This window comes from Ixodes scapularis, unplaced genomic scaffold, assembly GCF_016920785.2.
Source record: "Ixodes scapularis isolate PalLabHiFi unplaced genomic scaffold, ASM1692078v2 PGA_scaffold0__279_contigs__length_252992795, whole genome shotgun sequence".
Classification (NCBI taxonomy): domain Eukaryota; kingdom Metazoa; phylum Arthropoda; class Arachnida; order Ixodida; family Ixodidae; genus Ixodes; species Ixodes scapularis.
Window position 1 is genome coordinate 103,736,022 of NW_024609835.1, and position 23,356 is coordinate 103,759,377.

General features: G+C 45.5%; 1 protein-coding gene across 1 annotated transcript in view; it reads right to left on the reverse strand.

Moving 5' to 3' along the window:
• Positions 1–3,158: 3,158 nt before the first annotated feature.
• The window catches only part of LOC115310419 (GTP-binding protein RHO4), a 173,421-nt gene continuing 153,223 nt past the window's right edge, over positions 3,159–23,356 (reverse strand). Inside the window, exons 10-13 of the mRNA XM_029968790.3 lie at positions 21,195–21,267; positions 18,600–18,718; positions 17,375–17,518; positions 3,159–3,365 (exon numbers count right to left, since the gene is read on the reverse strand). Coding sequence (XP_029824650.3) covers positions 3,273–3,365; positions 17,375–17,518; positions 18,600–18,718; positions 21,195–21,267 — 429 coding nt within the window. The 3' untranslated portion in view covers positions 3,159–3,272. The remainder of the gene's footprint in view (positions 3,366–17,374; positions 17,519–18,599; positions 18,719–21,194; positions 21,268–23,356) is intronic.

Here is a 23,356-nt window from a genome sequence, read left to right on the forward strand (position 1 = left end):
AGTAAAGTAGAAGTACTTTTTACCACACATTTTCAGAATGCACTTTTATTCCCTATAGAGCATTTTTTTTTTTGTTGCTTTTCTTGTTTTTTACCAGGCCGGTATGCATAGCTTCAGGGTAAATCGGAGGTGCATCAGTTTCTTTCGGAAAGGAGGGCAAAATCGGAGGCGCATCAGTTTTCTTTTTTTTTTAGGGGGGAAATGGCGGCAACTAATAAGTCATAGAGTAATTGCTTTATTCTCGCTGACGAACCATTTAACACAATCAACTTATAAGGCACCTATTGTATCGGTCTTAAAGTCGCCATTTCTTCACTCAGAGAAATGACCAGATGGCGTCTCAAAAGACAGCACAAGCTATCCAGGAGCACCAGATTAACTTCAGAGCGGGTGCTGCACTTTGTTACCTCCTTTGAGTGAGGATGTAGTGCGTATGCCTCCTCTAGTGAACAAGGATTCCTACATTGGCAAGAAGCGGGTACAAGCCCTTTCTTAAATGCGGCAAGTCTGCCTGAGCTTCGGGATACAAAGAAAGGCGAGTCTTCGGCGCTAATCCCACAGTTACTTGGCCATTCTTGCGTCGTGTCTGTTCGCTCTCCGCGCCTCATAGTAGTGTTGTTGCAGTGGGGGGCTGGTTAATATTTTTGGGGGTTTTGGACTATCCAAATTGCTTTCTTCCTCCCCCTCCCCCTTTTCTACGCCACATGCTTCCCCCTCTGCAAATATCAGCTGATCTTCTAACACCTTATCTCTGTTGATAGGCGAAACCACCACTAAAATTCCAAAGTAATTTGTAACTTGAGTAGAAGTCACTCGGAAAAGTAAATAAAGTAAACTACTAATTACCAAAATAGAAATGTAATTGAAAGTTACTAAGCTCCCTAGAAAAGTAATTAAACTACAGTAACTTGAGTAAAGTAGTTGAACTACGTACAAGTCTGGCTGGCGGGCGCTCTGCGTAAGGGTTTTCACATATCTGCCTAGCCCCGCACACCACCAAATGGACACTTTCCAGTATGTGCAAATAAAATTAATATTATATTATTATTTCCTGTGTCCAGACTTGGGCATACTTATAATTCTTCTTTTTCTGCAACACTCGACATATTTAACAATAACACGCTGCAGTTTGTAAAAACGTTAAAGGCCATCACTTAAATTTGAACTGTATGCACTAACTTGCGGCGTTCACACCTAAATTCCCCACTTTGAATGCATTTTTTTTCTTTCTTTCTAGCAATTGGTGGTGGCGGTAGTACCATTAAGCTTATTGTGTGTTGTGGCTTTGTGTTTATTTTTTTTATAATTTTTAAGTGTATTTTTTAGGGCTTGTTCGTTGTCTGTGTTGTCTGTACTATTGCTTTATGCCCTGTTATGCCTTACATGTTAACACAGTGCACCTGTACCAAGGCCGCAAGGTTGTTCCTGGGCACGAATAAAAACATTGATTGATTGATTGATTATTATAACAATCCTGTTTTGGCTCACTATGTAGTCAGTGCCAAAACACTATAATATTGCTTTTTAGCTGGCGTTATTTCGCGATTTTCATGTATCTGCATAAAACTAAACACAGAACTATCATGCTCGACGTTGCACATCTGTTATCCCTAACTCTCTCCATCTTCCTAAACGTCTGTGTGTGTCCTAACACAAAAAAAAAACAGAATTTTAAAGTTTAAAAACGGCACGTTGCGAATATGGAACGCACACTTTCATGCAAAGCTGACGTCAAGTGACTAAAAAAAAAAAAAACATCCATATTTACAATATTGTTATCTCTTCTGGTAAAGGCTCAGTAACCGTTGCACTCTTTTCCGAGCATGAAACGGTGACTCCCAGAGAAAGTAAGCACGCAGTGATTGCCTTTATTTTAACAATGTAAACACACTTGCAGGCGTGCGCTGATGAAGCCTCAATATCAAAACTCTTATATTGTGATTCGTGACTGCACCGGCTACCCAACTACGCTGTCAAGCCACTTTTTGCAAGCAAACACTAAAATTGCCAGTAAACACACAAAAGCGACATCGATACAATTATCTTGTAGAATATTACCTAATATAGTCATAACTGTGTCAATAGGCACTACATGTTGTATTTATGTTAAGAAAAAAAATTTCGTTAGAAAAAAATAGATATCAATGTTAAGTCTGGTAACAGTGTATTTTGGCCGAATCATTGCCAAATCATTAGAAAAGTTCGGCAAAAGCTGCGCCGAATTTTCGATTCGGCAAAAGTTCGGCCCATCATTATACTTCGTTTCAGCTTCGGTCCGAGCGCGGCCGATGATATGAGCGAAAGGGCGAATCAAACACCGCAAAAAGCGCAGCGTCATGGCGTGCTCTCTGCGCTTGATAAAACTAGCCGGCAGAGGAGCACGCACAGAGAGACGGCGAATACCGGCTGCATGGTCCTATCAGCTGCAGAGAGCACGCCATGGCGTTGTGCCTGTTTCGCTGCTTGATTGGCCCTTCGGCTCATAACATCGGCCGCGCTCGGACCGAAGCTGAAGCGAAGTATAGTAAAAATATACGACCCCGGGGGGGGGACTTTTGGTTTTCCCCTCCACTCAAAAACAAGTTGGTACGCCACTGCCCGTACACGTTCCTCTCTCCCCCTGACCACCTCTTGAGTTATTGCACGCTTTGCTTTTGCCTGGAATATTGAAAAGCAAGAAAGGTGACATCATCGATTTTGTAGGAACTTGCCCGGGGACAAGTCCGCCGTGTGAATACACCTTAACGTGCAGCACGCCGGTGCAATGCTCAGAGAGATAGAAACTGGCATGGGGGGTTGAGCCTAGGATCCCTTAGTTTTGCAGCAAGAGCTTTCACTGCATGGGCTCCAAGCTGCGGTGCGTGAGCACACTCGGTCCCACTCGGCCATCAATCCCTCATCCCTATGCAAGAGCAATTGTTATAATGAATACGACACTTAGAATTCTGCTCCGCGCTATTCCCTAGAAAATATTACCTGTGAAGAAAGAAATTTATACCACGAGTGAAAACAAACAAAAGAAAACTGTAAAAATTTAATCTCGTTTCACGATTTCGTCTAGCTGCCACAATTCATTCGAGCGCTAGATGTTTCAGAAGCGTGCACCAGAAAATCACATGCCTTCAAGTTTTGCAGATAGAATGATTCAAACACTGCAATTATGAGGTCTAGGTATACATTTTATTAAACACGCAACTTAATAAAACTGCGCAGATGAACCGGAAGTCCTCCTCTTCAACCCGTCGTGCTGTTGGAGGCGAATAGTTGTATACTCAGCAGCGTGCGCGCTTTTTCTTTTCCTGGCCTCGCGGTTCGGGCTCGTCTTGAAGTTCAATTGCGTTTCCCACGGAGGGTCGTCTGAACGGCTGAAAAAACAAACTAGATCAGAACCTTGTTATAAAGGACAGCTTGGAGCTGAGGCCGTCAATAACTACATTATAAATATCGTGTTCGCGTTGATATGTTTTCATCATTCAATGAGTTCACTAAGACAAGTGTTTCCTTACCAGGGTTGAGCAGTATCGCGATACAAATTTATCGCGATAGTATTTTAGAAATACATTTCGTATCTGTATTTCTGTATCGCGATACAATGTTTTCACCAGTATCTGTATTCCTGTATCGAAATACATTTTGAATGTTGCTTTGTATCGCGATACAATCACGATAAAATGTATTTCGTTACATTTCTTGAGAAATACTCCCCCCCCTCCCCCCGTAAAAAAAAAAAAGAAAAGAAACAAGTTCGAACACATTTTTTTTTTTTTTACTTCTAAGGGCACCGGAGTCAAGGAGATGCTGGGGTATTGTTACTATGCTGACCAAGGTTCCTTTTGATTCTGCAAACTATTTTTCTATACGTCCTCTTCTCTCTTCTGAGAAGTGTTGCATAGTTGGTGACTCAAACCAGGTGGCGTACCAGGAGTGGAGTCAGAGCATCTTCTGCCGAAGGTCGTTAGGTAGGGATTTCTTGAGTCATTGTTTCCTGGCATCCAATGCCCGCTGCTAACCGCCTCTCTCGCCTTAACGCACAGAGTACACCCTGCCGGCAAAGCTGAGTCACATTCCGTTGCAGCACGAGCCAGGCGGTGGTTGACTTGAAATAGTAGGAAGACTCACGCTGTGAAGTTCAACACATGTCCGAATGCATCTGCGACTGCGCCCGTAATATTGCATGTCTCAAGGGTACGTCATCAGCCGACGTGAACGTGACCCGCCGCTCTGGTGATCCGAAACCCAGGAGGAGGCCAGAAGTGGCATCGCTGTGCCATCCCAGACTACGTACTCCCACGACTAGTCTCGAGACCGCTGTTTGCTGGACAGCTCGCACCTGTGCCGGCAATATCAGCTCGTAATCCACGAGGTCTCTGTTTGGATAATGCTAGGCGAAACTTGAGGACTGCAATCCGTGCGTCGGTGGCGGAGGGTCGGTAGTAAGGACCTTCAGAACAGGGTTGCTACCGTATCGTTTTTTCAACTGTGAAACAGAAGATAAGACATGTATTCCAAGATGCTTCAGGTGGTCCACTATTCTCAAAAATTCCAAATGACACTGCATGCACGATCTTCAGCTAGGTAGCCTATAACGAAAGTACGCATTGTCCTTTCATACAGCAGCGTGGTAAAGTTTCATGTTCAAGGCCACACCTACAGATAAAGAATTCTAGTTCATTCCGCCGTGACATAATGTGATCAATGTTGACAGGATTCTCTCGTCAGACAGACAGGATGTAATGGTAGGGACCGCGGTCAGCCATTGTTAGAACGTTTTTTTGGGCCCATTGAAGACACCTTGTCGTCCGAAACCACTACCTTCAAGGCAAAGTGCCAAGCCTACAGGAAAGTAATTTCGGGATCGAAAAGATCCGCTTCCAGCTTCAAGCTTCATCTCAGTTGGCGTCTCAAAAAATTTGGAAAATGTATTGCAGTATCAGTATTTCTGTAGTTGTATTTCTGGCCTCCCTAAAATGTATTCCTGTATTTGTATTTCCGAATACTTTTTGCCTCTTTTTAATATGTATTTCCGATACGTATCGCGATACATTTCTACAGATGTATCTTAGTATCAGTATTTTAGCTACTATTTCAATGTATCCTAGTATTTGTATTTCAAAATACATTTTTGAGTATTTCTGCCCAACCCTGTTCCTTACTATACCTGTTTTCCGTCTTGAAATCGCCATCTTAAATCCTAAAATATTCGTTAGGAAGGAAAATATTGTGTTCCCCGCGCCAGACAACTGGAAGGTGTTAACGTTTTTATCCCGACTCTCAGCTGTTCTTGTTTTTCCTCTTTTATGTTATATTTAGGAATATGATATCAAAAATGAAAGCCGTTTACAAATCCCTGTAACGCCGAATCGGAGCGCAGCTCTTGAGGAGGAGTAGGGAAGGGTACTGAGGGGGGTTAGATCACCTGCGGGTAGTCACGTGACCCCGGGGGGTCACGTGATCTCGGGGGAGGGGGGTCACGTGCCCTCGGAAGGGGGGTCACATGACCTCGAAGGAGGTCACGTGACCTCGGGGGGGGGGGGGGGGTCACGTGACCTCGGGGGGGGGGGGGTCAGGTGACCTCGGAGGGGGGGTCACGTGCCCTCGGAGGGGGGTCACGTGACCTCGGGGGGGGGGGGCGTCACGTGCCCTCGGCGGGGGGGGTCACATGACCTCGGAGGGGGGTCACGTGACCTCGGGGAGGGGGGTCACGTGCCCTCGGAGGGGGGTCACGTGACCTCGGAGGGGGGTCACGTGACCTCGGGGGGGGGTCACGTGACCCCCCGCCCCCGGTTACGCCGACGCCGACGGCGACGCCGACGCCGACGCCGACGCCGCTCAGGCTGGAAACGGGCCCCTAAGAGCTGCGCTCTAAAAAGTGAAAGCCGTTTACAAATCCCTGTAACGCCGAATTGGAGCGCAGCTCTTGAGGAGGAGGAGTGAAGGGTACTGAGGGGAGGGTAGACCCCTCCCCCTTCTCCTCCTCCTCCCCTCATTATTTAATATGCTCCGGGGGGGGGGGGTGTCACGTGACTTCGGGGAGGGGGTCACGTGACCTCGGGGAGGCGTGACCTGGGGGTGACCTCAAGGCCACGTGACCCCAAAGGTGACCCCCACGTGACCTTGGGGTCACGTGACCTGGAGGGGTCACGTGACCTCGGGGGGTCACGTGACCTCAGAGGGGTCACGTGACCTCAGAGGGGTCACGTGACCTCAGAGGGGTCACGTGACCTGGGGGTCACGTGGGGTCACGTGACCTTGAGATGACCTTGGAAGGGGTCACGTGACCTTGGGGAGGCGACCACGTGACCTCGGGGGTCACGTGACTTGGGGGTCACGTGACCTTCAAAGGGTCACGTGGGGTCATCTTGGGGTCACGTGACCTTGAGATGACCTTGGAAGGGGTCACGTGACCTCGAGGGGTCACGTGACCTTGAGATGACCTTGGGAGGGGTCACGTGACCTTGGGGGTCACGTGACCTTGGGATGACCTTGGTTACGCCGACGCCGACGGCGACGGCGACGGCGACGGCGACGCCGACGCCGACGGCGACGCCGCTCAAGCCGGGAACGGGCCCCTAAGAGCTGCGCTCTAATTAGGAATACGATATTCCAGACAAGAAGCACATAAAGATAAGCAAAAGGTTTGTGCATCAAACTGCCACGTGAGCAGTCAGACGCAATCGGATGACGGTGTTCCCAGCATGCCAAAGACTTCACTGCTAGCCACTTTCCATGGTTGGCCAAGTAAACAATATTGTGTCTTTTGTGAGGATTTTGTCTGCTTTCAACTACGCGAATAGGGGTAATGTCCCTGTTTCACTTTCGACGGCGCTGCCGAGCACGTGACGGCTACAAGCTTCCACCGTGCTCTTTAAGCACGTCATCAGACTTGTTGCTTGCTGCAGATGGAAAGTCCCAAGGATCAGAAAAGTTTTTTCAACTCCTTGTCTTGTCGTCACGTGTATGAACAATTAAAAGGAAGAAGGCGTGTGCACAGATACTCCAGAAATATTCCGGGATACAAATAGTGAGACACATGTGTTTTAAGGTCCAAAATACAGATGCTGATATACATTTGTCGTTTATGCAACGGGATATCCTTGAGTTACTCCTGAAAACGGCGAAACAATATTCCGGAATACAGAGACAGATACTTAAAAAAATGCATTTGTTCCCGAACGGTGTTGCGTAGGGAGGGTGTAGCTCGTGGCGAATGCAAATGGTAATTTATGCTTGTGCTCCTCTTTTTGTGTCATTTTATGCACTTCCCCTTACCTGTAACTCTTTATTTATTACTAAGGCCGCTAAAAAAAAAAAAACGGAACGGTAAAGACTGCGTGCCATGCTTGACATAAGGCGTCTGTGCGAAGTTGACCCTATTTTGCCGTGAGGGCGCATCTCAAACTGTCGTCTTTCATGCTTCTCAGACACCTATAGGAACCGTGCGGATCTAATTCAAGCCCCGACCAGGGCGCCCCTAGCGGCAAACGGGTCCGTTGCATCGGGTAGCTTCTGCCAGCCGCTGCGGTGATTGTGCGTTGTAGTGGTTTGGCGCTGTAATTTCTGAGATGGCTATTCGGCACCAAGAAAGCCGCAACGATTGCGGCTTGGTCGGCTGCAACAGTACGAGCAAGATCGCGCACGGCACGAAGTATTACATCGTCCCTTCGAAGCCGTACGAGGCGGAGTACTGGGCGACCTGGGTGCGACTTGTGCGCCCATACATGTTAGTGGCGTTTCTTACCTTCCAGTTCGCGCTTTGTTTAAGCTGCTGGCGAATAATACGATGAACTTTTTTTTCTACTCTAGCGGCGATGGAACAGCATCGACACCGACGGCAAACTCTAAACTATGCAGCAAATACTTCACCGGAATCGTGAAGCGGAATGCGGTCGCCCACCCGTGCCTACCCTTGGATGTTTCTTTCAACCTACAGGAAGATAGTAGTGGGAATCGCGAAATGGCGCGAAAAAAATCGCCCAGTTATTGTCAAGCTGATTCAGAAATAAACGTACATAATTACCCCAGTCGACTCAACGCCAACTAAATTTTTTGCGGGCGCGCTTAATTTTGTTTGCGGAGTACGGCGCTCCGTGACATCCACTTGTCGGTCGAAACGGACCTCCTTAATGTCGTACAGGCGGCCAGATTCATGAAGAAGTTTTCCCTTCGTCATATTGGCACAACGGAAGAAGCTTTCTGGATTCGTAACCGCCTTAAACCCCGTCGTAATCACCCCGGGAACACTCTCCGCTGTGCTGCTCATCGCCATTGCTTCCCCCCGATGAGTCTGCACCGGCTACCGAAGAAGGTTTCCAGATTCGTAATCGCCCACTGCCCTCTCTACTGTTCGTTGCTATTACTTCCCGATGATTCTGCTCCAGCGACACCGGCTACCGAAGGAACTTTTCGGATTCGTAACTGCCTTAAATTCTAATCACGACGGGGACACTGTCCGCCGTGCTGTTCGTCACCATTACACCCCGATGCTCTTGCAGCGGCTACCGCTAGGTCGCGGCGAACAATAGGCGACCGCCGCGACACGGCCGGATTGCTCGCTTCCTATATTGTGCGGAGATAGGACAACAGAGCCTTACCTTTTCTCAACTCAACTCCCTTACAGAGCTCGCTCTGCTGAATTACAAAAAGTGGAGGGCTTTGTGAGAAGTGCTTAATCTGCTGGTGTTGCAAGTAATCTCTCGTTAACCTCTTGCCTACTCATTTTTTTTTTCAACAAATATGCAGCAAAATATTATTTTAAAGGGGCAATTGTCAAGAAAATTAGAAAAATTTATTCCCCCGACATCCAGGCGTCTTATCTCGCTATCAATCAGGACTTCTGGTCTGATTCCCACAGACGTGCAGACGCCAAAGTTGATCGACTGCTTGCAGGATTCATATCGTTTTCATCACTCCTGTCACTGCCCATCAAACTATCGCCTGATACCTAAAAGTCTCGAAAGTCGAAGGATTCATTGTAACACGACTGAGCATTAATCCCGCGCAAAAAGAAGGTTTTGTATATCTTCGTCGACTAAAGTGTACCTCCGCGCCAAAGCCATGTTGTTTTAGCGCGAATGCTCTCAAGCGAGAGCTTTGTTTTTATTGCCTAAATGGAGCGTTTTCTCTCTGTCAAACAGTAAAATAAACGAGCAAACTGCCCAAGGTAAATGGAGCAACAGGGGTGGTTTTGCATCTGACAGAGGGTGCGCTAAAAAAGGGCCGAAACCGAAACGCAAATCCCACTCGTCGTCAGACTTTATGGTATGTAAGAGGTGGCACGAGTGACGCTGGTTATTAGTAGACAACGGGTTAAACCACAGCTGTTTTATGTTGGTGATCGTGATGGATTTTGTTATAGGATGGGTTCATCTTATAAATTCCGAAACACTTTGCACCAAAACAGATGATTTTAGCTTTAAATCTTTCGTAAAAAAGGCAACAAATGTAACGAGATCCATACATCTGACAATATATCGCTATACAAGTGATACATTCTGAACGTATTCTACTACTGAAATTGAAATACATTTTTCACATATATCTCCAGACAGAGGCACAGACGGTCGAAAGTATCTCTAAGATACTATCGCGATAGATTTGTATCGCGATGCTGCTTAGCCCTGCGTAGATCTGATGGAGATGTTCTTCTTGTAGGCGTCAGAACTGTTTCTGCCAGCCTTGCTATCGAAACATGTCGTCTAAATCACTGGATCTCACCGCGAATATGTATAGTGTTCAAGGGGTAGTGCAACCAAAGTCTAGCGCCTATTACGGCGGAGCTGTTAAGGGCTAAGTTCTCCAAGATCGTGTCCACCAGCAAAAAAAAAAAAAAACCGATGACACCGAACTCTGGAAAGCTACCGCCATCTATGAGTAACGGCTGCAACGAGACAACTGGTTTCCTTCGTCGCTCATAGATGGCGGCAGCGGGAGCGGAACGAGCATGAAATCCGAAGTGCATGCGAGACTAGAAATAAAACAGCGCGGAGTAGGTAGACTGGCTTTGGGGGCACATTGCAAAACGCCAAACCAGGGAGTACAAGGAGACATGGGATGGGCATCATTTGAGAGCAGGGAAGCGGTGAGCAAGGTAGAATTTGAGGATAGGTTGAGGCAAATGGACGGGGAGCAATGGGCACGAAAGGTTTTCAGCTATTTATACATGAGGAGTGTAGACACAAAGTGGAGACAGCGCACTAGGAAATTAAGAGGAAAGTTTTTGGGCTATAGCGAAGATACGGAAGAGCAAGTCTCAGTTAAGAAGAAAGTTAAGGCCACAGAAAGAGATTGGTGGCTAGATGGAATGCAGACAAAGACGGCTCTGGAAAGCTATAGATTAAACAAAAGAGTTATTGCCAAAGAAAGCATTTATGACAATTCTAGGGGAAGCTCATTGCTGTTTGAGGCAAGAACGGGTGTTCTGCGAACCAGAACATACAGAGTGAAGTACCAGGAAATTGATACAGTGTGCACTGCTTGTGGAGAGGAGGACGAGACGGCTGAGCACTTGATACTCTACTGTAAAGGGCTTCACCCTATGCCTACCGAAGACAACATAGATTTAATAAAGTCATTGGGTTTTAGAGACAGCGAAGGGAGAGTGGATTTCAAGACTGTAGAGATTACCAAGCAAAGATTAAGTGAATGGTGGCAGAAATCGAGAGAAAACTAGGTATTTTCTTATCCACTGATGGCAAGGGGGTTTCATAGCCTCACTTTCTTTGCACTGCGGAGTGAATATAGATTTCACATTTAAATATTCTAAGCTTAAATTGTAAAACAAAATGGCTAGGTGGCGTAAGCTACCGCCCGATCCAAAGGGCTCAGCCGTTTTCATCCATCCATCCATCCGAGCGGCGATGCGCGCGCAGCGCGAATGGTTCCGCAATCGCCGCCAGGCCGCTATCGCCTAAAGTTCCACAGCGTCGAGCGCTTAAGATTTCCTTGCGAGATCGCTCGCCTGGAAAGCCACCGTCGGGAACACAAGCTACACCTTCGCTGCTCTTCCTTCTTCATCAGAGAGGAAAGGAGGAAAATGTTTTATTGTTACAATGTCAACCTCGTTCCGATCACACCAAGACACAAAGTGTTTTGCTTGAAAAGACAACAAAAGATTATTTAAAACAAATAAACCGGATGTAATTACATCAAACTACCCATAAAAGTAGCGCCACTCTGCAGAGAAGTACGCTGCATGCGCGCGAGCCCTGTCGTCTCGGTTAGAGTTCTTGTATTAGCGGCGAGATATTACAGTGGCGCCCTCGCTTGGTTCCCTCTCGTGACGTCAATACCGTGCGAACAACAAGTTCGATGGCGTTTGTAGTGAGCAATGTAATGGTGGAAGCTTAAAATCATAGCGCTCTGAAACCAACTTTGCCAACACCGTCAAAAATGAAGTTCATACATCCCTCTTATTTCCGTCGATGAGAAATCCCTTCTTGACGTCATAGTCATCATTCGGCCAATTGTGGTAGGCCGACCACAGCGACGCCTTCGATCGCGCAGGTCGCCAATAGGCTCCCACGAAAGACAGAGTTGCGCGTTCATTCCCGTAGCGCCGGCTTTCCTACATGACATTCGGAGTCTGCTCCTCACGTGACTGAATTCAATGAATAGTGGCGCCGCGCGTTCGAGGCGCGCGCCGCGCTCAAAAGCAGGGGAACGTACGCCAGGGCGCGCGCAACGTGCACTTCCTGCACGGCACTTGATGCAGCTCTTCACGTGATCGGATATCGGTAAATATCGGCGCGGCGGCACGTGGAAAACAGACGCACAACTCTCGCTCCCGTAGGGAGCCAATAAAGGAAGGAACTCTAGTCTTCCTCGAACCAACAAAATTTAGAGGGAAAATCGCACCGCTTGGAGGCATAACGTCGCCAACGTGAGAACGAGGAGGCCATCCTGGAGGTTTGGCTTCTTTTTGGTTTTGTGCAGTGGGCTTCTTTTTTTTTTTTCTTTTTTTTTTCGCTCTTTTTTGTTTTTAGGCAGTCAGCTATTTGAACGTCGCAGTAGTCGTACTCTCCCCTCCTCCTCCTCAAGAGGTGCACTCCAACTCGGCATTACAGAGAAGTGCAAACGTCTTTAATTGTTTATGCTACGGCTGTTGTGTTTTGTTCCGGTTGCGGTTCGAGAGGCATCAATCGGCCGTTGTCTGAATTGTTAATGCCCAAATCTACCTATGGCGGTGACTTGACTGCATGGATACCTTTCGGACGTAAGAACCTTTTATGCCATTCGCTCGCCGTATGGGATGCTAGACGAGCGGAGTGCTTGAATCAGCTGCGTAGGTTTCGAGGTAAAATCACATGTCCGCTATTCTGTGTTTATCACGATATCAGTCTCCCGTCGGTTTTGGCTCAGGAAGGGTTTGCTGTTCTGTTGACTATTGTGTTGCGGTGCAAAGGCAGACTTTTGACTTAAAAATATGATGTTTGCATATAAATGGGAAAATAGCGTTATAAGCGTCTGATACGTAAAGCCGCGGCGAATTCGATAGATTTAGTTTAGTTTGATTTTTTAAATCATGAACATGGACGATCGAAGTACATATACATTTTTTTTTCAAATAATGTTTTTACTTTCCCTGCCATGGTTTTTATTCATTCAAATAAGGTAACATTTGCGTTTTTCTTTTTAGCTGGAAAGTCAGGCAAGATTCCTTTATCATAGGTTACTGCTTTTGTGGGCAATTCTTTCCTTAAGCGTTTCGTTTTGCATTCATTGCATTGTTTCTATAAACATGTTTGCCGTGTCGTATCATTCGGTATCGTGCCATGTTATGAGAATCGTTGTTGGTGTCTTTCCGTGTGATATTTACATCCCTAAAGGAGACTGCTTAAAAGCAAACGCATCTTTTCTGAGGCATCGGTGAACACGTATTGTCCTTATAATGCGCATCAATTTTTTTTTATACCCAAAACTACCCTTTCCTATAGCTATCATTCTAGGTAATGAAATATGTCTGAGTTAATAAACATTTGTAGCTACGAATATAAGTTCACTCGCAATCATTACATTTCAGCGCTGTTTCGCGTCGTCCAATCGGTTTCCGTGCAACTAAATTGGTTTACTGGCCCGTCTGCTATTTTAAATTGTATCAATAAAAATGTGTTTTGTAATGTACTGCGGTACATTAACATGCGATGCCTTCAGATCAGCGCTACCCCGAGGCGCCCGGCCCGGCTCGATCGTATCCATCGTTGACGTCAGGAGAGGAGCGCTGGGGCTTAGGTGGTGTTGTTGTCATCTTCTATCCTGCGCCTATACGACTCCTACAGGGAGCGGGGGGCAGCCATCTCGAACGGCCAGGTTGTAACGCGTTGACGCCACCAAGTGTCGAAGCTCAGAACCACGTAGATTACTTGTAGCTTTGCCCAGAATGAAACGTGACGTCACAGACGTGCTGGTAACGCTGGATCCGTCGAGACGCGTTGCGCTCTTCGATGGCTGCTCGTCGAGCGCTCGCTGGCCGTTTGAAGCAAAAAATAAAGTTGTCCGTTCAAAAAAAAACAAAAAAAAACTTGCGATTGCCATTACCAAATTCGTTGATCATGTTTCGGACATTTATGAATGGGAGAGGTATCTTTCACTTTTCATTTCCGTATTCCTTTAAGACCTTGCTAACAGTAATCCGGCTTTCACGAGCGGTTTAGATAAACAAATTGTATTTTACAACATAATATATGGGGATATTTCAAAGCCAATTTCACGATTTCTTTTTATTTTTTTCCCTACCTTTTAGCCAGAAAAATGTATAATCTACTAAATGAAAAAAACTGGACGCCATTTTTTTTTGCAGCAACTCGTCCGCAGTCAAGTTTGTCGTGCGAATATTTTATTTATTTCTTTAATTGGTACTTTCGAGGTGCCCCTAAACAGCCCGTGGGCCTACAGGCGATGCACCAGTGCATACATGCAAGAGCTGAAGCAGCACAAAATATAGGACGCGAAAACAAAAACGTAACTTGAAAAAGAAAAAGAAAAGAAACATTTACATATGTAATATCAACAAAGTGTGACCTCCGACAGTGCAACACATACATTGCAGAAGCCTAGATTGTCCCCATACCAATATTGTTTCAGACAGAAATGATGGAAAACTACGATCAATATAGCTTGAGCAGTGCTCGGGTGCTAAAACTTCCAGATAAAAAAAAAAGATATTCACCTCTTGCGTGTTCACTTTGACGCGTGAAAAGCTTAGTGAATACGTTCTAAGGGCCGTGTGCTTTTTGACTCAGAGCAGTGAAAAACGCGATGAGAGTGAAGCGTGCTGTTTGGCACGGCAATAAAACAAGAGGATTGTTCAGAGCAATCAATAAAACTATAAAAAAACATTTCTGTAAAAAAAAAAAAAAAGTCTCGTTTCAGCCATTTTTTTGGAGAGGTAAGGAGGGTTTAAAAATATTTGACAAATGCTCATGGTTGAAGTAAATCTGCCTGTTAAAGTAGCGATCATAGAGAAGTCGAACAAACTTTTTCTGCATAGTTACGAGTTCAGTTGTGTCTGTCTTGTTTAAACTGTTCCATATAACGCTCTCGAAGTTCAACGTTGACAAGCTAAGCGACTGGTTAAGATGTAAAAAAAGCAGGAATAGGTCTAAAGTGGCGTGTTATTCTTGTGGTTGCTCCCAGGGTGTAGTAGCATGCATTCGGTTGAAAATTCCGCCATGCCATGGGAAACTTTATTTCACTTTCTAAAAGTACGCCCAGGTCGCGCACCACTAAAACTCGCTCAGCCAAGCAGTTATCCAAGATATATTGGAAAGTGATACGGGAATGGTTTCTTGAAAAATATATTAGCTTCATTTTAATCGGATTGAGAGCCAAATTATTGTCTTTGCACCAGCCTGGCAGTGCTCTAATGTCTTGCTGCAGATTTTCGCAATCAGAAATAGCACAAATAGTTTGAAAAAAGTTTAATATCATCGACGAATTTCGAAATTTGAGAGTTACTGATGCATCAGCTGTTGTCGCTCAAGAATATGTTAAAAGAAAAGGTAATAAGTTTGAACCCTGCGGAACGCCCGATGTCGAACAGTACGCAGATGACTTTGTATCACCGTAAGTAACATAGTTCCATCGATCAGACAGGTAACTTTTAAACCAGTGGCAAAGTGCTGAGGATAGACCATAGACTGTGAGTTTCACAACCAGGAATGGGTGGCTCACCAGGTCAAAAGCTTTTTTGAAGTCAGAATATACGGCATCAACCTGTTGTTACGACCCTAGTTTGGAACCGATGAATTCCTTAAATGTGGTCAAATTTGTTTCTACATAACGGTTTCGCATAAAGCCATGTTGATGTACGCTTATATGAGAGAAAAAAAAAACGGCATAAGACGGCAGTGCATGGCTTTCTCAAATACCTTAGCAAAGTAAAGGGTCTATAAGATTGGACGATAATGAGCGACCGACAAAGGTTACCCGCTTTTTAAAATTGGCACAACTGTTGAGAGATTTCAAGAAGGTGGAACAAGTCTGTCTTTCAAAGAGCGATTAAAGATAGAGGTCAAAACCGGAGCAAAATGATCGGCGCACCCTTTAAGTATAAAAGAGGGAATTCCGTCAGTTCCAGAAGAATTTTTAGACGTTTCAGCGCCCAAATCGCCACCAAAACGTCGCCATTGCTAAGCGAGGGAATTGATAAGAACTCGTTTGCACGATCACGCATGGAGCTGGTTTGAGACGTCCTTGGTCCGTAATTAAAAACAGAAGAGAAGAAAACCTTCAAAATATTCGGAAATATCACTCGGATTTTTAATGTGTTTGGAACCCCAAAAAAGTGTTTTCTGTTGTGCCGTTTTATTTTTCTTCAGAACATTTCTGGTGTATTTCCAGAGGCTTGGGGATTTTTGCCACTACCTTCCTATCGGGCTTGGCCCGTGAAAATCCCAATAAACTTTCACTTCACTTCTTTAGTCACAATTCCATGTTTCGGGTGTAGTTTTCGTAATACCGAAGTTATAGGCGCATCGAAACAGTGCGCTCGGATTGGAACTTCTCGCACCACAACAGATTTTTTTGCGTTTTTTTATCGTCTGTGATAGCGTAACTTTTTCCTTTTGACACATTTAACTCCGTGTGAAATCCAGTGCTGACAGTGATGAGTTGTATCATATTTAGACACCTGATTTACCATTTTCATCACTGCTGTGACTATGTCTGTAAGTTTTGATACTTGTGAGTTTACGTCTACTAGACGACGTGATAACTCACCAATCTACGTTTGCCAGAAATTCGTAGAAACCTAAGTAGCTCCCCTTCGAGTACGAAAAATCTATCGGTCGCGAGCACGGCTGGCCTCTATCATAAAATATCGTCCAAGTTACTTCAAATGAAACATGCCAGGTGTCTATCGGAACCAGTGGAACCCTGGCCTTGCAGTTCACAAAAGTAGTTTTCTGGAGTAATTCGAAGAATTTTACGAGTTGGGACAGATAATGGGCTTTCCGGCGCTTCTCTGAGTTACTGGACTTTATGATACCAGTGCTCCAGTTCCTATGAGACTGATTGAAATCGCCAGTAATAAAAACACGGTATATTTGAAAAGTCTATCGTGTTCAAAGTATGTTCAATAGTCGCACTAAAAGTATTAGAGTCACATTGATGGGGAAAATAGTAAACTCCCAAGATGATATCGGGCTTCCGTCAACAGTAATTTCGATCCACACATACTCTTGGTAGCTTTCTAAATCAGGTCTGCGGAAAGAATTTCCGGAGGCCTGAATTTTTATTCCCGAGAATTTGGTTGGAACTTTTGTATTTCTATCTCCGCGGAAAACTACGTACTAGAATGGAAAATACACGTCATTTAAAATATCGTCATGTCACCACGCTTCGGTAATGCAATAAATGTTGTAATCGCAAATAAGGCGATTTTCCATAAATATCGTGCCCTTTCCGCGTATACTACGGTCGTTTTGGTAGTAACTGATAACTTGTGTGCTCTAATCATTGTCATTGCTGTGCTGATTATTCACTTGACTAAAACGCATACTGGTCTTTAGCGGACCGTAGGCAGGCCGAAAATGACAACCCTCAGGCCCCAGTTCAAGGTCGCTGATGATATCTAGCTCGTTATTATGCACCGCAATGGAGAAAGATGCATAATTGTAGAACTCACTTCGTAGCCTGGTGCACTGAAAACTGGTTGCCTCCGTAACTAAAACCAGGAGCTCACATACACTTTCACATATTGTGTCCGGGGAAAGGCGTGTCACGAACAGACATTTTCGAACATAAAAATATTTTATACTTTTATGTTCGAGCGTCAACAGCCTAAGTTTCCATCACTTTATTCACCAGAAAGCCAGCATTCCCCACAAATTTGTCTCTTCGGTTATCAATGATAATGTACAAGTTAGACTGGTCCCACCTGTGAGCATAAGAGCCATCTGATGATTTCTTCAAACAGGTCGTTCACTCCATGTGTCGTTACACAGCTCACTTCCAAAAACAGAAAGCCGTGCTTTTGAGCATATACTGCTCCTTCCCTTCTCTGCACGCACCGTTCCTCCTCCTAGAAAGATACATATATAAGAAAGAGATGGCATAAGGAATGCGTGGAGCATTTAGGGCAAGAAGAATGTATGAATGCACGTGTGGCGTCACCGGACCCCGTCGGTGAGTGAGAGCAGAAGCGATCGGCATGACTGTGAATACATCGATAGTTAGCCCGATGGTTAGTCTGTCGATCTACTTACCTACGTAAAGTAACATGGACACAAAAATACTTTAAATCCACGTAGAAAAATACTTAAGTGACACTTGCGAAGCACAAATCAGAAACAAAAAGAGCAGATCATGTTTTCGGTAAATGTTATTATGTGTAATTTATGCAGTATGTATGCACTCCGTGTGGGAATCATAGGGGGCGCTCGAAAACCGTGCGTAGCGGCACTAGCGAAGGCGCTGGCGTTCGACAGTGAGACGCGAAAAGGCGCCATTATTGCCTTTTCGCGTCTTTTGTAATTCGTGATCTTTTGCTAATCACTTACCTTTAGATGCATTTTCTCTTGAAAAGAATATCCGCCTGGCCGTATAACTCACTCAGCCAGACCGCATTTGTGTAGTTCTCACGGCTTTTTTGAGACAAATCTTATTCTATTAAAACACACACACACATACACAGACACACACACAAACGCGCGCGCGCGTTTGCGCGCGTTATGTGTGTGCAGTAAATACAATCGTTTTTTCTGATATAGCTGGCAATAATTCTGCATGCTGTTAAGTTTTGTGCGAATTCCGGTGGGTTTTTGACCCATCTTTTGCCTTTTTCAAAATGGCTGTGTCAACGAGGGAACCACCGGGACAGACTTTCGCCGCGCACGACGTGGCAATCCACCCAAGAAATAGTTTCATCAAACAGTCTCGAGTCCTGGTTGTTCTGTTGTACCGATCGGTGCTGTCCTTTTGGCAGCGGTGCACGTATATGTCAGGAAACAAAATAAAATATAATTTTCATACCTACAAGGCGAATGTTTACGCAATACAATTTTCGCACCTTGAGAACATTGTACCTCGAGGGATTTTTGTCGCTGCAAGTGAATTTATTTTCATTTTTTTTAAAATAAAAAATGGTTGATAGTTATACATACCTTGTCCAACATGTTGCCGACCACAGCCGTCACCATAAGGTTTGACGGAGCGACCTCCGCGACCTGGTTGAGGAAGTAGTCTAATTGCCTGAACGTTGCACGGTCCACGAGGCTATACACTGTTTGAAATAAACGTAAAGTGTGCACTTTGTTGTAAATGACCGCTTTAAATGTTCAAAAAAGGGAATGCTCGGTACGAGCAAGTTCACATGGCCACAAATTGTCTTATCCGTCGGCACAGGTTTTCGTTATGACATAACTGATGCGTTATTGTTTTTGTCATTTGCAGTAGTTTCTAGGGCAAGAAAAGAAACATGGATGTTTTTCGGATTCAGATTACTTATGTAAGAAAATACAATTATTGAACACCAAACTAACTTGTTCCTTCGTGATGCCACTAAGACGTTCAAGGTTGCCAGAGACAATTTCAATTATTTGTTTTTTCTTCGTGAGAATCGTCCTCTCCCGAGCTTCGCATGCGTAGTAGAACAGGTGCGGCTGTCCACCACTTTTGATGGCGCGTACGGCACGGCATAAACAATCAGTAATAAAGTTGGGCCGGGGGCAGAGAGGGTTTTAATTGAAACACAACGAATTTTTGTTTCGCTTGGGTAGCAACAACGATAAAGGCGTCGTACAACAGTCAGTGACAGTCTAAAAACCCAGTAGATGATCTGCCTTTATCACGTGCTCGTTGCTTTCTGCCAAGTTTTGGCTGCGTGTGCGACGATACTTTAACAAAAGCAGAAAGCTCGCGCTCAAGGGGGAGTAGTTAATCTGTCATTACCGTGTTAAAAAGACTTTCATAAAAGCTTTATTAGAAGGCCAGTAAGAACACTTCCCCATTTGCCAATAGATGGCGTTCACATTTGTGGAAAAGACTCAGTGGTAGCTGCTCGCGTGTTTAAACCGCATTTCTCATCAGAACTTTAGACCCATATCTAAACCCCATCAAGCAACATTGGCGTTCGCCATTGCTTGTGCACGACGCTTGTGATGGGATCCGAGAGCCCACCAAACAATCACACAGCCCTCGTGTCCTCTGACTCAATAACGTGCAAATGTCTATACAACGAATTGGTAACTGTTAAACACTTCGAGCAGATATTAAATGTCATTTAAACTGCAGCTTGTTAGAACAAAGAGCTCTAGATGCCGCTGGCGCTTGAGCTCAGGGCAACTCATATTTTATGATCTTACAAAATTGTGTTCTGACATGTCGCACGACGAGTGGCCCGTTTCGTTGCTCGTAGTCGTGGCCACATGTCTGGCGCTTTGGAATCTGTTGTACAACGCACGCGCGTTTTTGGACCGCAGCTCTTAGGCGCCCGTTTCCGAGCTGAGCGGCGTCGCCGTCGGCTTCGGCGTCGGTGTAATCACGCGCTTTGCATTATGGGAAAATGTAGAGCTAAATTTAGCGGGAAAAGTTCTGGGCTAAATTTAGTGGGTGAATTTTCCCACTACACTTAGCACAGAAATTTTCCTGCTAAAGTTAGCGGGTGAATTTTCCAACTAAATTTAGCGGGGAAATTTTTCGGCTAAATTTAGCGGGAAAATTTTTCTGCCAAATTTAGGGGGAAAATTTTTGCATTAAGTATTGCGAGAAAATTCACCCGCTACACTTAGCGGGGAGATTTTTGCGTTAAATATTGCGAGAAAATTCACCCGCTATGTTTAGCGAGGAAACTTAACCCGCTAAATTCAGCGGGTTAAGTTTCCCCTCTTCATTTAGCGGGGAAAGTGACGTTACGTAACCTCAACACCAATTCAGTTTCCACGCTAAATTTAGCGGGGGAAATTTTCGCGGAACTGTCCGCTAAACTTAGTGGGAAACTTTTCGCGCTAAATTTAGGAGACAAATCTACCGAATATTTTCCCGCTAAATGAGAGAGCAGCAGGCGAGAAGGAGGGGAGGGTACGGAGAAGGAGGAGGGGCATACGCTTTCCTCCACACCCTCTCCTCCTCCTTATGAAGAGTTGCGCTCTAATTCGGCATTACAAAGAATTGTAAACTTCTTTACATTTTTATGGTCTCTTCTATTTTAATGTGAAAGCATTAACTGTCCTATGGAGCTCAGCTGGTTTCGGCTGTGACCGCTAAAAAACGACCCCTGATTTCCCTCCCACACGGCAGTTAAAAGAGAGCGTGGCGCACGTGCTAAACTCCCTCCTACAAGGCAGTTTAAATGGCTGCGACGTGTGTTCCAAGAAACGCCGCCGGCGCGCGGGCTAAACTCTCTCCCAAACGGCAGTTAAAATGGCTGCGACACTGCGTCATGCATAGTTCCGAGAAACGCCACCTTACCCAGAAGCCCTCTTCCTGACGCTCGGCCGGCCGCTCTTCAGAGCCCGCCGGGGCAGCCTCCGCAAAGATCGCCCGGCAGGGCTCAGCGCGACGCGGAGTTTGTAGGAGTACGCTACGTATACGAAGGCTTTTGCATTCCTACACGTTAGCGATCTTAGGTGTTCCGTATCTTTTTCCAAGCATGTTAGTACGGGAAAAAAAATTTTTTTTTTGTATTTTTGTGCCCTGGTTTTTGGTTGATTAGGGATAGGACTGTGACATAAAAATAGGTAAGAACATTTTGTTTTTACTTAGCACCACCGCGTTTGCTTTGCGTAGAACCGAAGGCGTGAGGGCCTGGAATTTCTCTTGACCGGCTGTGTCCTAAAATAAAAACAAAAATAAATAAAAAAAGTTACGCACTCGTCAGCAATTTATTGATTTCTATATCAACTAAAAATAGCAGAGCTTATCCACTTCAAGGGGTTGTCCGGTCAAATTTTGTATTCGAGAAAACAATCGAATATCATTGTTATTTCCTCGAGACCCATCGCATGTGCAATACCTGAATGTTATATGCCATTCCGCATGAGTAATTGAATTTATACTGCTCGAATCGCACTCTAGCGTAAACGCTGTTTTTGGTGGCAACATGGAAGCCCTGACGTCACACAACACAGAGCGAGCATTTCTGTCTCGTCGTTTATCTCCGAGTGAACGCCTCAGCGTGCTCCGTTTTAGTTGTTGTGCTCCACTTGTTTCGTGGTTGTGTGAGATTTTTGTTGCGAGATCGGGTGCCACAACCACCGAGCAGCAGATGCGAGCCAAGACATGACGTTCCACACTTTTCCGCGTGACGTGCAGTGACGAGAAAATTGGGTCGTCGCCGTGCGTAGGTACTGGGTTCCCGTCAAGATCGAGATCCCGCTTATGCAGCTATCATCTCAGAGAAGACAGCTACGAGCTGAGCTCTAAGCGGACAGAAGGCTCATAAGCTGAGCTGTAAGGTTGTGCCAACGATATTAAACTACGTCCATCCACTCCTCGCCCAAATCGGTTAAATCAATTTGCTTATGCAGGGAAACCGAAACCAACAGCTAGACCACCTGGAAACAATACCAAAAGTCGTATTTAGCATGCGTGCAGCCAAATTCTGTTTGACCCGCATGTGCAAATAGAGCGTGACTACGATTCACCAAGCTCGTCCAAGTCAAGAGACGACATGCATTTGAACGATTCGCCGGTTGCCTTCGACCCGCGGTCATTGCCTCTGAGGGCGATCCAGTGGATCCGCCGTTATGTGCACCCAGATACCGCTTCGTGTATTTACTATTTAGTTGCCGCTTCAGACGCGAAATCTGCAATATTTGCTTTGCAAGCGCTCCTAATTCGATTGGTGGCCGTCGCAGTTGTGTTTGCGCGAAACGGCATATCTTTGCTCGAAGGTAATGGCTGTTTTCGAGTAATATCCTGCTAAAAGGCGTGACTTTTTTTGGACACGCTTGGGAACTCCAATAAAAAAACCTTATTTCAGTAGGGTACAGCCAACGTTATTAGATTACCTCAGTTGTGGAACTCCCGCAGAGGGGGGGTTTCCCCCCCCCCCTCACTCACTTCAATCCGTTAGCCGTCGTTCGAAGCGCCATCTATATTTTCGTTTCATAACTATGCGTTCCAAAGAGCCCAGCTGAAGCGCCAAATGGCTACCACAACGCCGCCATTTATCCTGCAGCGATCACTCGAGGAACTGCACGAAACATCTATTTTGGCTTCAATCGGTCATTTCGGAGCCGAAACAGATACGGTGAAAAGGGTTACAAGGGTGCCACCCCCATTTCCCCAGCGGACGCGCCGCGAAATACCACCGAAGTTAGGATGAGCTTAGGTTGGGAAGCGCTACCTGAAATCACCGGTGAGGAATGGTTGTATGAAAACAATATTAATTGAGCCGCAAAACCTTGCAAGCTAAAGATTTTAGAAAACATCACGCGCCCCTCATTTTGTGCTAAACTCTAATAAACGTTACTACAGAAAGAGTTCTTTTTTTTTCGTTGGTTTTTACGTTTCTAGTAGCGTTGAAACGTACGCATCCTGATTCAGTTACCAAAGCAGCCGTCTGGCGGCGCGTCGAGCGACGCTGGGCGAGTCGTGGTGAGTGAGGGGGGGGGGGGGGGGGGGGGGGGTACTGTTAGTGCATGCGGCGTCTATGAGCAGTTCCGTAACTGAGCTAACCTAATAACGTTGGGTACAGCCTAGGACAGTGGTTCTCAACCATCGGTGTTTCGCGGACCCCTTGTGGATCGGCGGAGATGATGGAGGACCCCGTTCGTGGTAAGAGGAGAGGAAAGGTATAGGTTAAATATAATGATTATTTAATACATGGATATAACTAAGGGCTAGTGTGAAGTAGACCTCTCTTATTGACGTTCACACGAAAAAAACTCGCCCGAAAACTGAAACACTTCTTTTCCAC